Consider the following 15,697-nt stretch of genomic DNA (forward strand, 5'->3'; position numbering starts at 1 on the left):
GGATGTGATCAGTGACAGTTCTGGAGGGTTGATGGAATCAGTGGCAGTGCTAAGGGGTGGGGTGGGGTGGGATGAGTGTCAGTGCAGAGGGAGGGGGGATGGGATGAGTGGCAGTGCTGGTTGGGGGGATGGGATCAGTGGTAGTGCTTGGGGGGATGGGATCAGAGACACTCACTTACTGTCATCAGCCAATTAATGTCCATTCAATTCCCCATGCCTGTATGGGAGGAAGGGAAAGAAAGAAGGAGGGGGTGAGAGAGAGAGAGGGAATGAAACAGAGAGGGGAGAGGGAAAGAGAGAGGGGCGAGGGAGAGAGGGGTGTGTGTAAGAGAGATAGGGGGATTAGAGAAATGGGATGAGAGACAGAAGGGGGAGAGAGAGGGGTGGCGGGGTGAGTGAGGGGGAGGATAAGAGAGAGGGGGTGAAAGAGAGAGGGGGGTGAGAAGGAGCAGGGGTGAGAAAGAAAGAGACCATGAGGTGAAAAAGAGAGAGAGGAGGTGAGAGGAAGAAGGGGGTGCGAAATACAAAACGGGGTAAAAGAGAGAAAGTGGGGGTGGGGGTGAGATGAGTGGGGGTGAGAGAGAGAGGGAGGTGAGAGAGGGGAGAGGGGGAGAGAGAGGGGGAGAGAAGGGGTAAGAGAGAGTTTGGTGAGAGAGGGGGGAAAAGGTGGGGAGCGAGAGGGCGGTGAGAGAGAGAAAAGAGAGAGAGACAGAGAGAGGGGGTAGTGGGGAGAGGGGGTGATAGAGAGGGGGGGTGGGAGAGGTGGGGGTGAGAGAGAGGGGGGTGGGAGAGGTGGGGGTGAGAGAGAGGGGGGGTGTGTGAGAGAGAGAGGTAGGGTGAGAGAGAGAAGGGTGAAAGAGAGAGGAGCGGGGCTAGAGGTAGAGAGGTGGGGGCTAGAAGGGGGGAGAAGGAGGAGAAAGAGAGGGGGTGGGGGAGAGAGAGGGGTTGAGAGGGATGGGGGGTGAGAGAGAGAAAGGGAAGTGAGAAAGGGGTGGAGGGGGGAGAGAAGGGGGTGAGAGAGGAGGATGAGAGAAGGGTGGGAGAAGGAGTTGAGAGAGAAGGGGTGAAAGAGAGAGGGGGGGGGAATGGAGGGGAGAGGGGGGTGAGAAAGAAAGGTGGGGGTGAGAATTGGGGGAAGGGGAATGAGAGAGGGGGGAGAAGGTGGGAAGAGAGGAGTGTGTGAGAGAAAGAGGGCTGGGGGGTGAGAGAGAGAGGTGGCAGTGAGGTAGAAGGGGAGAGAAGGGTGAGAGAGAGGGGGGGAGAATGGGGGGAGAGGGGTGTGAGAGAGAGAGGGGGAAGATGAGAGAGAGAATGGGGGCATCGGGGAAAGAGAGAGGGGGAGAAGGGGGGAAGATAGGGGTGCGAGAGAGAGAGAGAGAGAGAGGGGGGGTGGGATGTGAGAGAGAGAGGAGTGTGAGAGAGAGGGAGGAAGGATGAGAGAGAGACCCCTAGCCCTGTCTGCAGTTCCTCCTGTGCCTCCCTGTCTAACAGTAGGTGTGTTTGATGCCTAGTACCTGGCATGACAGCAGCGGGCTGAGTCCATTCTCATTCTGGCCGACCTGCTCCTTCTTCTGCTCTGCTCCTGCCCTTGTCCTCCGGGCCCCTGGTCAGCCTGTCCTCCAGTTGCCGAAGCCGCAAGTTAGGAGGTTAGAGTCCATGCTCTGGGAATCACCGCCGTTGGGGATGCTGGACCCGATGCTGTTCGGTGTCAGTGGAAGTCTTGCCACTCACAGGCTCTCAGTTTTAGCTGCCCTTGATGCTCACCTTCCCCCTGCTCCTGCCACCACTGGGCCCTGGACCCTCCAAGAAAAGGGGCAACTGCTTTGGGCTCCACAACAATGATTGGGCCCAGGGCAGCTGCCCCTTTTGCTCTACGTTAAAGACAGCCCTGGTTGTAGCCTTCAGGGTAAACAAAGATGCAACTATAGGGTGTATATAGATGAGCAGCAATGGAAGCAAACGGCAGAACTCATGGGACTTCTCCCAGAACCCTAGTGTTCTGCAGGACCCAGGTTGAGAAACCCTGAATTAGAGAATGAGTAAAAACAGCAATTTTCAGGTTTTCCTAAATAATTGTATGCAGATCTGTCTGATATGAAAAGATTACACAATTTGAAATCCACACATTGTTAAAAAAAACTTGTGATTCTCCATCTGTTGGATAACTCTGTCTGAAATTATTTAGGGAAAGAAAATGTGTAATTCATCAAATTGCCTTAAAAGAGAAGTAGGGCTTTTTCCCATATTTGTACTTACGTAGGTGGATGTAACATCCAATGATGCATCTGTCCCCCGCTGGCTCTAAGGGTGAAAAGTCAGCCATCACATGATCACTGAGTTCTCATAGCCACTCTGAGCAAAGAGCAGGACTGTCAGTCACTGCTCTCTGCTCAGCCCCCCCCTGCACTCACTGCAGTGCTGGGCTGTAGAGGGGGAGGGAGGACCTGGCTCAGGATCTCAGCGGCTCGCTGACAGGCTGAGCCAGGTGCAGCTCCAGACTCTGGGGTGGATCCTGCTTTGAAGCCTGGACCGGCTGAGTGACGTCAGCTGACTGTGGACTTCAGTCGCTGTCAGCTGAAGACAGATCACAGGAGTGCAGAACGCACTGCACTCCTGTGATCCACAACTGAAGAACTATTCCAAATTCTTGGAGTCTTGAGTGTTCTTCTTGCTGTTTGTTACACCTACATGGGGATTAGAATGTGCTCCTCTGCAATGGCATTTTTTACTTTCCTTGAAAGTTGAGCCAATCATTCCATCCCACACTAAGTCACTCTCAACAGTGATGTCAAGTGTTGTATTTCAAAGAGTACCATTGGTCTAATATCAATCTCCCCTAAAGTACTCAGTGCTTTAGCCTTCAGGGTAAATGAAGAATCAGCTATAGGGTGGATATACATATGCAACAATGGTAGCATGTGGCAGAACCCAGGGGACTTCTCCCAGTTCTGCAGGACCCAGGGTGCAAAACCCTGAATTATAGGACGATTAAAAACAGCAATTTTCTGGATTACCTAAATAATTGTAGGCAGATCTGTCTGATTTGAAAAAAATGACACAATTTGAAATCCACACAATATAAAAAAAAATGTGATTCTCCACCGGTTGGATACCTTTGTCTGAAATTATTTGGGCAAACCAAAATCTTGTGATACATCAAATTGCCTTATAGGCAATTTGATTCCTTCATCCCTACACAAGATACTTGAACATGCACAGCACTTATAAATATCAATGTTTACAAATGACATCTAATCTCATCGAAATGGTTGTCTATTTGTCTTTTTTATTTGATTAATATTTATTTTCTCATTTTCATATGAAATTCTAAAAAACAGAGACTATTGCTGATATTAGTGCTTTGGTTTAATCAGTCACTGTCTTTACTTGCTATAGCAGCATAATTATATTCTTATAGAGCAAATGTGCACTAATGTGACATATACACACACAAAATGAATGCCAGAATATAAAAAATAACACTATCCAAACATACATTAGGATTTGATACGGAGACAAGCACACATAAGCTGCTAAGAGATATGGGTTTAACCATTCATACACAATTGCACTACAAGCATTGGCTTTTTTTTAGTCGATAGCTGTCTTGAATACAAATAAAGACACATAAAGCAACTCTCCAGTTGTGGTAGTGTATGTTATATGGTTCATTCCATCCTCCTCTGTGCATGCTGCTTAGTAACCATACAGCGGAGAGAATAACAGCTCTCCTCCCCTCTAATCCCTGATTCTTTCTAACAGAGTACAAGGGTCTGTTCTGATAGACTCAGCTTGAACTGAACATCTGACCAGAGCATCCTATCTACAGATCTCTAGGTAAGGAGCCCCAAACTTATATATTCTTTACATACCATAAACAGAGCATTACCTTTTTATGTCACATCTGCAAACCACCAAGATAATTTTTAGCAAAATGTACTGTGAAATGTGTTGCGTTCTCTTCATTTTCACTGTAACTTTGCTGCAGGGGAATGTTCTGTGCGTGTTACTTCCCAGCCTGCCATATCTGCAGCTTCATTCATTTTTTTTTTTTTTGCTCTTGCATCCACTGGTGATACAGGCCTGGCCAGTAATATAGATGTCAGCAGGCTGCAGTACGTGCATCTCCAGACATATCATAAAGCTATGTGTCACGGTTCGACATTGCTAGTAGAAAACCTTAAACGATAACTTTATTGGGAAAAGAAGATGCACGCAAGGGACAGGTACCAATCTACACTGTATAATCCTGCTGAGTTTCAGCTGTCATAAGTTCTATATTATGTCTTCCTATTTTATGGTGCTTGTGGGTGATAAGGTTGACATCATAAGTGTCTGTAGATATGTCAAAATAAGCTACAGTATATAATAATGGATTGATGCAGTTTGGAATTACAAGAGCTAATATAGCACAAGTGGGAGCCAGAAAAAAATACTGCTGTTGTCGATATGCATTTGTTGTTCAAGGCCACCTTGCATTGAGACTTGTGCTTAAAGAACCCCCTTTATAACACCTGTAGTTCTTCAATCCTTATCTTATTTTTTGAAAACACAAATGCCAAAAAACGTACATGAATTTATATGTGAACTGTGTGAAATGTGTGAACATGTTTTTCACATTCAAGATGCAAAGAAAAAAGCTAAAAATATTATATTTCATTTTTTTCTATGTATTTTTAAATGTCAAAAACATGTATTGTATTGGCCTTTAAATGGAAAAATGATAGTTAAAGGTATGACTTATTACCTATGGCAATGGCTCTCATTTTTTTTCTGTAGTTAAGACACCTGTTAACAGGGATAGTCAAACCGTACGTGGTTACCTCTTTAATAAAAAAAAGGAGAGCTACAAGAAGTGTGTGTCAATAATGAAGCCTACTACTTCCATGGCTCTAGTCCTGCCTTCAGAATTGTCACTGCATTTACGTTAACCAATTTGCTATACGAGGAATACAAAGTGAAGGCTATTAAATGTTCAGTGATAACATTGAAAACGTATGATGAAAACAAGCATTTATATATTTGTATGATTTCTTTACATCGGTTGTTTTTGTTTTCACTCCAGTCTAGTCCTCGATTTTGTTAATTAAATATAATGCCAGTTGTCCCCTCATACTCTGATCAGTATTAGGAGTATTTTTTATTATTATTTGTAATATTATTATTAATTATCAGTATTTTGTGTCCTCTGTGTCTTATCACATTTAAAAAGCAATTAGCAACTTTTGGCAACAATATTTACCCCCACACATTTGAGGAGGAAACGTGATTCTGATAATTTATAAGAATTACTTAACTGAGGGTAAAAACAAATGTTAATGCCTGAACACAATTTTACAACTATGACATGGTTAGTAAAACAGTACATATTATTGCAACTACTTTGTGCATCAAGGTGGATTATTCCTTGTTTTTTTCAGGACTAATTGGTGGTAAATGTCAATGGATATCTCCAGATTCTTTTATTATCATTATCAAAGGAAAACTGGCCCAAAAAACAAACTTTTAAACATAATTTAGCTGTATATTTCTTGCTACTATCATAAGCTACCACCAAAGAACAACCCAAAATAAATTCTGCTGACGATCACAGCTACACCACATGTGTGTATGTTAGTCGTTGTTTGTACCCATAGTGCAGCCCAGAAAGAATAGTGCACATTTTGCTTGTTTTTATCCTGCCTAAAACATTCTGACATTGATACTAATTTAAAAAATGCTTTTAAAAATAAAATACTGCCCAAAATATATTGACCATGACCTTTGACCCCAACCTTTGACCCTGACCTTGATCTTTGAGCCTTAAACTAACCCTGGCAATGACCTGGATCAAACCTTGAGCTAGCTATTATTTCTTTGTTTTTTTAATTTAATTTTTTACACACTTTTGTTTATTTACATCTTTCTCCCTGCAAGGAGAGATAGAGAGATACAATGTATCCCTCCCTCCCTCCATTCAGAGAAAGAAAACACAGTGACTGATCGTATTGATAGCCAATCAGAGACTATCACAGAGACCAGGTGACCCAGAATAGGGAGTCCCAGGTCCGATCATTAATACAGGGCCTAGGGCTCTCGGTGAGAATCCAATCTCTGTGCTGGAAAGCGCTGTGCAGCACGCTCCCAGCACAAAGATAGATATGCATATATGTGTCCCCATGGATGAATTCCCACTTCCATGGGGCTACATATATCCATACTGTTGGCAGGAAGGGGTTAATGAAAACATAGGATCAAATGCAAAGGACAAAATAACTAAATTAACTATTTTTTTAATTAAAGCAGTATTAAACCCATAACAAAGAATGTAACTTATTGCAGTTTACCAATCCTGAGCGGTTTTCTTAGGCTTTTTCCCCTCTGTTTTCACTTGGTGATCTGGCAAGCCAACATTCTGGGTGAAAAAGCAACAGAGGTACCTTTGGAAAGCAGCATTGTCAGCCTGGGGGCAGAGGAATGTTAGATGTACTAGCAGGTTTAGATATTACACAAATTGAAGAAAAACTCCAGATAACACTTTTAAGCAGTTACTGCAAACAGTTTTGTTCCTTCTGGGATAAAGGTTTTTCATAAACAAATGAAAACTGATCATTTGTAAGCACCCCATATCGGTGGTAAATGGTTTCTCTCAACCCTTTAACTGCTACATCTGTAGGATAGCTTGTTCTGTTGAAAAATGACAGACTTACCGGCTAGATTGCCAGATGAAAATAGAAGAAAGGAACCCTAAAAAAGAAAATGAATGCTGCCCAGGGGCGTATTTACCACAAGGCAAACAAGGCATTTGCTTTTGGTATCATTTTTTAGGGGGCCAGTGCCGCCTTCTGGAAGAAGGGACTCACATGGCAGTGACAGAAGGTGGAGACCAGGTGAGGCACTGCCTAAGCTCTGACATGGGATCCAAGAGAGGCTGCAGGCTTCTGGAAGGTGTAGGTAGAGGCTCTTTCCCGCACAAGAGCAACACTGGGGATGGCTGGCTGCTTTCATCCCGAAGAGGTGCAGGTGAGTGCTGGAAGAACACATCTCTCTGTCTTTGGCTCCAAGGATGGCCAGCTGCTTTCTCTCTCTCTCCCCCCTATTTTGTTTTTTTTTATGGGGGGAGGATCTTTGTGTTGCCTAGAGCAGCATAAAAACAAAATGCATCACTAATGCAGCCATCAAATAAGAATTGGTAAGCAATATTATAATAACCATTTGCTTTTGGGTTTAACCACTTTAACTCCGCCCTATAGCAGGACTACTGCTACAGGGCAACTCTCTGCGCAAAATCACATGTATATATGTGATTTGCACTCCTGCCTTCATCGTGGGTGGGGGTGTGCATGTCCACCGACCCGGCGGTGCTGTGATTTGGTGCCCGACCTATCAGTCAGCAGATTCAGGTCAGTGATGTTCACCCTGGATTAACTGATTGATCCCTGCCCTATCATAGATCTTCTTGTACCTGTGTTTACATTTACACAGATACAGAAAATGATGCAATCTTCTCTCCCTGGGCACATTCCTTTCCAGAGAGAGAAGAAAGCAGATCTATGTGAGTAAAAGCAGCACAGTTTTACAGTAAAGACACAGCTAGGTCACATTTAACCCCCTGATCGCCCCCCAGTTAACCCTTTCACTTCACCAGTATCATTAGTACAGTGTACAGATTTTTTTACTGATCACTGTATTAGTGTCACTGGTGACTTCAGATAGCGTTAGCACCAGTTAGCGTCAGTTAGCGTCCCTCCCAGATAGCGTCAGATTGTCCGCCATTACATTAGTCATCACATTTAACCCTTTGATTGCCAGGAATACGCTCACATACACAATAAACCTCCATTGCTGTCTGAACAGATCAATAACTTTGATCAGATCAGAACTATACCAGCAATCACAAAAGTGTCCCCAAAAACACAGCATTAGCAGGATCAGCCCTAGCACCTGCCAGCACCTGCATTTAGACCCTACGCTTAACCCCCCCCTTCTCCCCCAACAAGTTCAGTGTCAGTAGACCACTGTCACTTGATACATTGCACACAAAACAGCAGTGTTAGCAGAATCAGGCCTGATCTTTGCTAGCACTTGCAGGTGATTTTTTTGTAGCAGTTTAACCAGTCCCTGACAACCAGGTGCTCTTTTTCCTGTGAGTTGCACTAGGTACCTATAAATTTAGTGGCCAAAATGTCCAACGAAAGGTACTCTAGTAAAGAGGCCTACAGGATTCTGACCATGTCAGAGGAGAGTGAATGGGAAGCTTCACTGACAGAATCTTCCTCTAAATATGAACCTGCAGACAGCAGCAGCACCCTGACAGATAGTTCAGACGATGGAGTCGAGGTCCCTGCTAAAATCAGGTGTACCCGACCCTTTTCCCAGGTTGCTGGAGTGGTACAATTGCATGATGATTCTCATATGCAGCAGAGTGCCAGTACTAGTGACGCTCTATCTTTTGGTGAAGTGGAGAGGACCAGTGGCCTAGTACATCCTGGACTTATACATACCAGCAGTGCAGTATCGCTTGGTGATGTGGCAAGTCCCATAAGTGCAGGACAAACTGGTGCGGTAGTTAGCACAAGTAGTGTCCCACAGCCACCAAGAATTCGAACACAGGCCCATAGAGCCCATAATGTCCTTCCGGATGTGCTTGCAAATCCTGATTGGCTGCCCACAAATTCTGCAGCACCAGTACTTCCCCCATTCACTGCCCAACCTGGAATTCAGGTGGAAACAGCAAATTTAATTACGCCCCTTGATTTTTTGGAGCTGTTTTTCACGGAAGATTTGTATGTATTGATTGTGTATCAAAGCAATTTATATGCACAACAATTTATCGCCGCCAACCCAAATTCAAACCTTGCCAGACCATTTGCATGGAAACCTATTATTGTTTCCAAATCTAAAGTTTTTTTGGGCCTATCCCTCAACATGGGCATTACTAAAAAAAAGAATTGTGATTGTGTTGGTCCACAGACCAGATTTATCATATGCCCGTGATCTTTGCTGCCATGGCCAGACATAGAAATGAGAATATAATGCAATTTATGCATTTCAACGACAATACACTCTTTTGTCCTCGGGGTGACCCTAAATTTGACCGGCTCCACTGGATGCCCAGACTACATAGGGAGCAGTGTCAAGATTATTATTACTACGAGTTTATATAGCGCCAAAGGGTTTGCTCAGCGCTGTACAATAGGGGGGGACAATACATGGCACAAGATAGTTTGGGACTTGGTGTCACCCTTTTTCCATATGGTTTACCACTTATATGTGGACAATTTTTATTCAGGTGTGCCACTATTCAGACATTTGTACAATCTTGGAATTGGCGCAAGTGGCACCACGTGACCTAATAGCCAGGGCTTCCCCCAATGGCTTGTAAATACCCATCTTAGAAAGGGGGAAAAAGCCTGCTTGAAAAGCGAAGAAGCTTGCAGTGAAGCGGAAGGACAAAGGGGATGTTTTCTACCTGTTTTCTGTTTTTGCAGACATGACCATCCAAATTTCCACAGCAGCTGGTATTTTTAAGAAGCCCGTTGTGTCCACGACTATAACCTTAACAAGGGAGGGGTGGAATTCAACGACCCAAGATGAAACCGTACTTAATTTCCCAAAAAGCCATGCACTAGTACAAAAAAGTGTCTGTTTATTTATTTCAATTTCCAAACTGGATTTAAAAAAAAAAAAAGCACCCTCGCCTCCCCATGCACACAGAACTGTGTGCGCAAGCATTGACTCTGTGTCAGTATGTAAACAACGGTTTCACCATGCATGTGAGGTATCGCCACGAATGTCAGATTGAGTGCAATAATTCTAGCACTAGACCTCCTCTGTAAATCTAAAATTGTAGCCGGTAAAGGCTTTTAAAGAGTTGCCTATGGATATTAAAAATGTACGCAGTTTGTCGCCATTGCACGGGGTGTGCGCAGTTTTAAAGCATGTCCTGTTTGGTATCTATTCACTGGACATACCATCATCTTTTATTGTGTTTTTGTGCATTAAAATTAAAAAAAGTGTATTTTTAAAAAAAATTTGCATTTGAAAAATCGTTACGTGAGTACTATGTGACATAAAGAAAAAATTGTCTATTTATTTCAATTTCAAAACTGGACGAAGTGGATCCTTCCTAAAATTCCAAGAAGAGATCATCATGGCCCTTTTGTATCCAGAATGTGCTGTGGTCCAAACCCCCAACCCAGATGCAGTTAGCCGGCTGCAAGAGAGGCATTTTCCTGATACCCCAACCCAAAAGACACCCCAAAAAAGATGTTGTGTCAGTAGCAGACACAGAATTAGGAGTGACACCCGCTTTTTTTGTCCCTCCTGTCCTGGCCAACCTGGTCACTTCCTCAAGGACTGCTTCTATCGCTACCATACACTAGTGGACTATTAGTATAGGGTACAGCACGGCACAGTCTAGGGTACACATTTACACACGGTCTCAAAAGAGGTAGTCAGGAAACTGGCTATCGCATTCTGAGAGACCCTAACATCTGGAAGTTAAAAAAATTAAAAAAAAAAGTAAAAAGTAAAAAAAAAATTAATTACAAAACCAAAAATAGTTGTCATTTTATTGTTGTCAAGTTACTGATTTACTGTTACGGTTTTACTGTTACTGTTTTATTGTTACTGTTTTATTGCTGTTTCCTTTGCAGGAATGCAATTCAGCTGCAGCACCGATCTGTTTATTCTGACAACAACAGGGTCTTGCTCTCAGAATATACGTCAGTGCGTGCAGTGCTTTTGGATGAGATTTTTCATCAACAGTTAAAAAAGAGAATATATGCCCAAGCATGGGGGCCTGGGGTGGCCAGTTGGTGGATGGTTCCTATGCATATATTTTTTAAAAACATTTCTGACAGAGATTTTTTAATCTATATTGATCGATGTTTATGAATTCTATCACATATCCTAAAAACATTTTGTATTAAAGTGCTTTAGTGCTTGTGTTTTCAGGACGATTTCTAAGCTGTTGTGGAAACCAAATAATCTTGTCTAACTGCGACTCGCTCAGTGTACTTTCCATCGTTACCCAGTTCTTCCCCCGTGAGTTTTAAATCAAATCTGCCATTCTTGAAATCAACCCCACAATAATATCTCCTAAAATCCAGTACATTTAGACCCCCATTCATTCTATCTTTACACAATACCTTGTAGTTAAATTGATCTTTTATTTGCCCATATATATATATTTGAGCACCATCTTTTTATTGTCTCAAAGAATGACCTCTGTAAATATATTGGGAGCATATGAAATTTATACAGGACCTTTAGGACTATCACCATTTTTAACAAATTTACTGTATACGGCCAGTCCAAGAGAGTGATCCGATAGCTAATTTCCTCAAATCATCTTTCAACTCATTTATTAACCTTTCACCTTACTTTCTATTTGGGGACTTATCTCTTCCTAAATCTACACTCTCCTTAGCCCTTTCAAACAATCCCGGGATATCAATTTTCTGTATATCAAGTTTTTCACAGAAAGCATGTAAGTCCTCTGGGAATCTCAGTCTCGCTGATCTTCCTTATTCCACCTGGTCAAACACACTGGGAAACCCTAACTGTACCAGATATTCTTTTTACGCATTACGTCTAATAATGGTTTCAAAGATCTTCTTCTGGCCAATGTTTCTGGCACTATATCAGCAAATTTTTACAGGTTCGCTTCTCCATGTTTTACTGTTGGTATTCCCCGAAACTTCTTCCAAATGTTTGCTTTATCTTCATAATGATGTAATCGTACAATCACATCTCTGGGGGTACCTAACGCCACCCCTTGAGGCCGCTTAATCCTGTGTGCTCTATCTATTTTCAGATGTTCTGTCACTGATCTACTTAATAATGAATTAAATATTTTCCTTATTGTCTCCCGTACATCTTCTCCCGATGTTGTTTCTGGCAAGCCTCTAATCCTCAAGTTGTTCCTTCTATCTCTAATGTCTTGATCTTCTAATTTATATGCTATCTTCCTTTGATCTCTTTGCATTTCCTCCATCTATACTTCTAACTTAATAATCACTTGTGCTTGTTTCTCTAGTTTTCTTTCTGTTTCTTCCACTTGCAATAGGACTTGTCCCATATCATTGTGTGATACGGCCATTTCATTTTTTATGGAATGCTCAAGTTTTGCAAACATCTCAGCTATGTCCATTTTTGTTGGTATTTGTGACCTTAGTCCTTGTTCTTCAGTATTCCTAGGATCTATTTCATTTTCAATATTTATAGATTCTTCAATCTGGTTCAAATTTGATACTCCTAATGATATTATAGATTGCTGTCCAGTGTTATTTCTCATTTCGTGGCTTCTCCTTGTTCCCTGTTGTCTCTCAGGGGTATGTCTCTCTGGACTTTTTTTCCTGCGGGGGCAAATATTTCCTTATTGAGCATGATTGAGTAGTTTTTGTTCCTCCCCTCTTTGCAGATCTACTCTTCATATGGTTAGTAATTTCTCAGTACAGGTGTTCTCCTCCTCCCTGGGCCAGGTATATCAGATAGTGTAATAATAAAGATATTGTCAATATTATTTTCTGACTTATTTCTCCTTCGTTCCCACTGTGTGACCCCGCTCCTTTTCTTTTTGTTGTTAATGTCCATCCCTTTCAGCAAATTAAGCAGTTAATAAAGAACAGACATTTGATTTCAGCATAAGCAACAGTCACTCACCCTTTACTCTGACTCCATATGCCGAGCATCACCATCTATCTTACTCCACACTTAGGGGTCTTGCTGTATGGGTGATCGCCTCAATTCAAATGGGGGTCTTAGTATAGAGGGGTCACCCTCCGTGGGACTCGAGGCTCCAATGTCTTTTAACTTTACCATGGCTCTTCACAGGCTCTTCCTCTGGAAACCCTCAGGGTCTCCCAGGGGAACTCTGTCACCCTCACACAGGGGGTTCCTTTCCTCCTCTTGATATCAAGTGTCTCCGGGGACCCAGGGGAACCCAGGGACTAAAACCTCTTTGGTGCGCTCCAGCATCCTGTCTCTACGTCTCTGCTTCTCCTCCGTGGTTGCCAAGATACCTCACAGCCGTCAGGTGGGAGCTCCCGGCTTTCACTGCTCCATTCTCCGGCCACTCTGTAGCCCGAGCGCGGCCCTCTCATGATCGGGGAAGACCAGCACCTCCGCACACCACACACATGGCCCAGGAAGAGTACAGACAAGGCAAGGGACCACAGCTCCTACGGTAGGACAGGCATCGGGAGTGTCATTAGCTCCTAAACGTTAGTGCCCTCCCAGCGCCATATTCTGGCCCCTCCCCTTTAGGGTGTTTACTTTCTGAAAAGGGGTCATTTGGGGGTGTTTGTACTGCCCTGGCATTTTAGCACTTCAAGAAACGTGATAAGCAGTCATAAAGTAAAAGCTGTGTAAATTCCAGTATCTATACCATAATTTGTAGACCCTATAACTTTCACACAAACCAATTAATATGCAGTTATTGGGATTTTGTTTACCAAAGACTAAGCAAAATACATTTTGGCCTAAATTTATGATGAAATTTGAGTTTGTTTGGGGGGGTGGGTAAATCCTCTGGAGGACAACTGGTTAATACTGCTTTAAATCTCAATTCTGGGAAAATATAAGCCACCCTCCCACCCCATCTAATCTACTCTGGGAATGTTTTACTTTTTGAAGAAAGATATATTGACCTAAGTCTGCAACCCGGGTCCCTAACTGCAGACTACCCTTTGGACAGCCAACAGGAAGTGGCAATGTCTTGAAGGCAGTGACATGAACACTAGAAGAAGGACACTGCCCCTTTAAATAAAAGAAGAAAGACTGGAGATCTACATGACTTGAGTGTTAAGTGATTAAAAGGGCATTTAGAATTTTTGTATTACTAGTGATCATTTAAGGGGGAAATAGGGGGAGCCTAGAGATCAGCTTTAATAAGAAACAGTGTTGCAATAAATGCATTATGGTACGCAAACAATTTTAATGTAAAAAATGTTCAAAGCTAACTCATTTCCATTTCTGATTAGAGCTCTGTGGTGGGTGCCACTCCTCTTATATCTAGAGCTAATTAAACACAACAAACAAGACACAAATTACATTCTGAATGATCAAGTGCAGTCAATAACATTCATAGTCCTATTTTTTCTTAATTTAAAGTAGAAATGAACAAGTGACTCTCTTATGGATCTATTTATAAAAAGAATTGTTAGACATACAGCCATGTGCAAACAGTTTAGGCATTTTAAGAAAAATTGCTGTAAAGTGAGTATGCTTTCAAAATAATGTTATAAGTAGTTTTTACTTAATAATTAACAACCTATGAAGTACATATACAAAAGAGAAATGAAAGCATATCAATATATTTTGTGTGAGGCAAACTGCTCATGGTTCAGTTCAGAACTTAAAAAAAATCAAAACAGGAGCTGAATCTGTCAATTCAAAAATGCCCATTTTCTGTGCTAATGGGTAAGGGGTGTCAAAAAAAAGATGCGGAGGTGGCCATTGCCCTAGGGAACACATACCAATGCAAAAGCATTTAATAAAATTGGACTAGGGGCAGTGATTTTGTTAAATGCGTAAAGTGGTACAATAAAAATGCCTAATTCCTTAAATCCTGCCTGTGAAGGGGTGTATCTCTGTGATGTACAGAAAGTGCTTCTGCAACACTGACATTTGCAAAGGAGAAAAAGCTAGCACACGGGGTGGATTTTGGAGGCCAATTCCCCTCATCCTCTGACCCCCCCATCATTGACAAATCTAAATTTCTCCCATTTTTAATGACTGTTGATCTTATTGTATAGGCAAGATATGATGTTAAGAAATTAAGTGATATTACAGTATATGCAATGGATTATTACAATCGTTTGATGAGCTGAAATCCCAGTACCTGCTCCTGAATTCTCAATTATTCCATTGCATACAGCTGGTCTTTTTTAGGGATCATCTAATCCATTATAAGTTCCCACAAAGAATTTATCTGACCCTGGCCAAATTAGCCAAAATTTATAGAGACCAATCTTCCTCTTGCTGATGTTGTTCTTCTAGTGGGGCTGATTGTATTCACATTTTTTGGGATTTACCAGTTATTCAAGCATAGTGGTTGGCTGTTCTATGCTGCATTCACTCTGTTACCACTATACCCCTTAGTCCTTCCATTAGAATATGTCTGTTAAGTTTGGTCATTGTGCTCACCCCTACCGGAATAATTTGTACACTCCTTACTTGCTGAATTATGCAAGGAAGCTCATTATTTTATCCTGAAAAAAGGTTTTGGCACCCTTTTTAGCGGCCTGGAAGGCATTAGTGAACAATGCTCTCCCATTCTATAAAGCAATGTACTTAAATACAGGGGTACCTCAACAGTTTCATAAGGTATGGGGAGGCTGGATTAATTCTCCTCTCACTGCTTTTGATGTAACTGCATACATGTCTGATTTTATGATGTGATTGACATTCTCTCCTGAACCACATACATTAGCTTTCTCTGTTGGTTGCTTGTACTAAGTGGTATCTCTACTGGAGGCGATGTGTGGACATTAACCTCTTGGTGCTGGTGGTATGCAAATATACAGCCTCTTGGCGGGTGGCCCTTGCATATTTACATACCAGATGTAAACAAACACGTGCTGTAAGCACACGCCCTGCATGCTCAGAAAGCTCCTAATTGCTGCTTGCAAACGGAAGCATTCCAATCATGTAACCTCTGTGACAGCCAATCACGGCAGTCCCATGATCATAAACCCCGTCTCCCAGCATC

The 15,697-nt window shown here is 42.4% G+C and overlaps 1 protein-coding gene across 2 annotated transcripts in view; it reads left to right on the forward strand.

The window, feature by feature from the left end:
• Positions 1-3,687: 3,687 nt before the first annotated feature.
• CAMK1G (calcium/calmodulin dependent protein kinase IG) overlaps positions 3,688-15,697 on the forward strand; it is a 103,031-nt gene continuing 91,021 nt past the window's right edge. The window contains exon 1 of one of the 2 annotated variants that reach the window (XM_089668341.1): positions 3,688-3,837. Coding sequence is in view for 1 of the 2 variants with exons in the window: in XM_089668340.1 (XP_089524466.1) it covers positions 4,210-4,226 (17 nt within the window). In the remaining variant the exon portion in view is untranslated. Of the gene's footprint in view, positions 3,838-4,119; positions 4,227-15,697 lie in introns of those variants that run through there. The other variant, XM_089668340.1, reaches the window with a different exon arrangement.

Source organism: Staurois parvus, unplaced genomic scaffold, assembly GCF_062004578.1.
Source record: "Staurois parvus isolate SC_StPar_1 unplaced genomic scaffold, SC_StPar_1.0 ptg000056l, whole genome shotgun sequence".
NCBI classification, from domain to species: Eukaryota; Metazoa; Chordata; class Amphibia; order Anura; family Ranidae; genus Staurois; species Staurois parvus.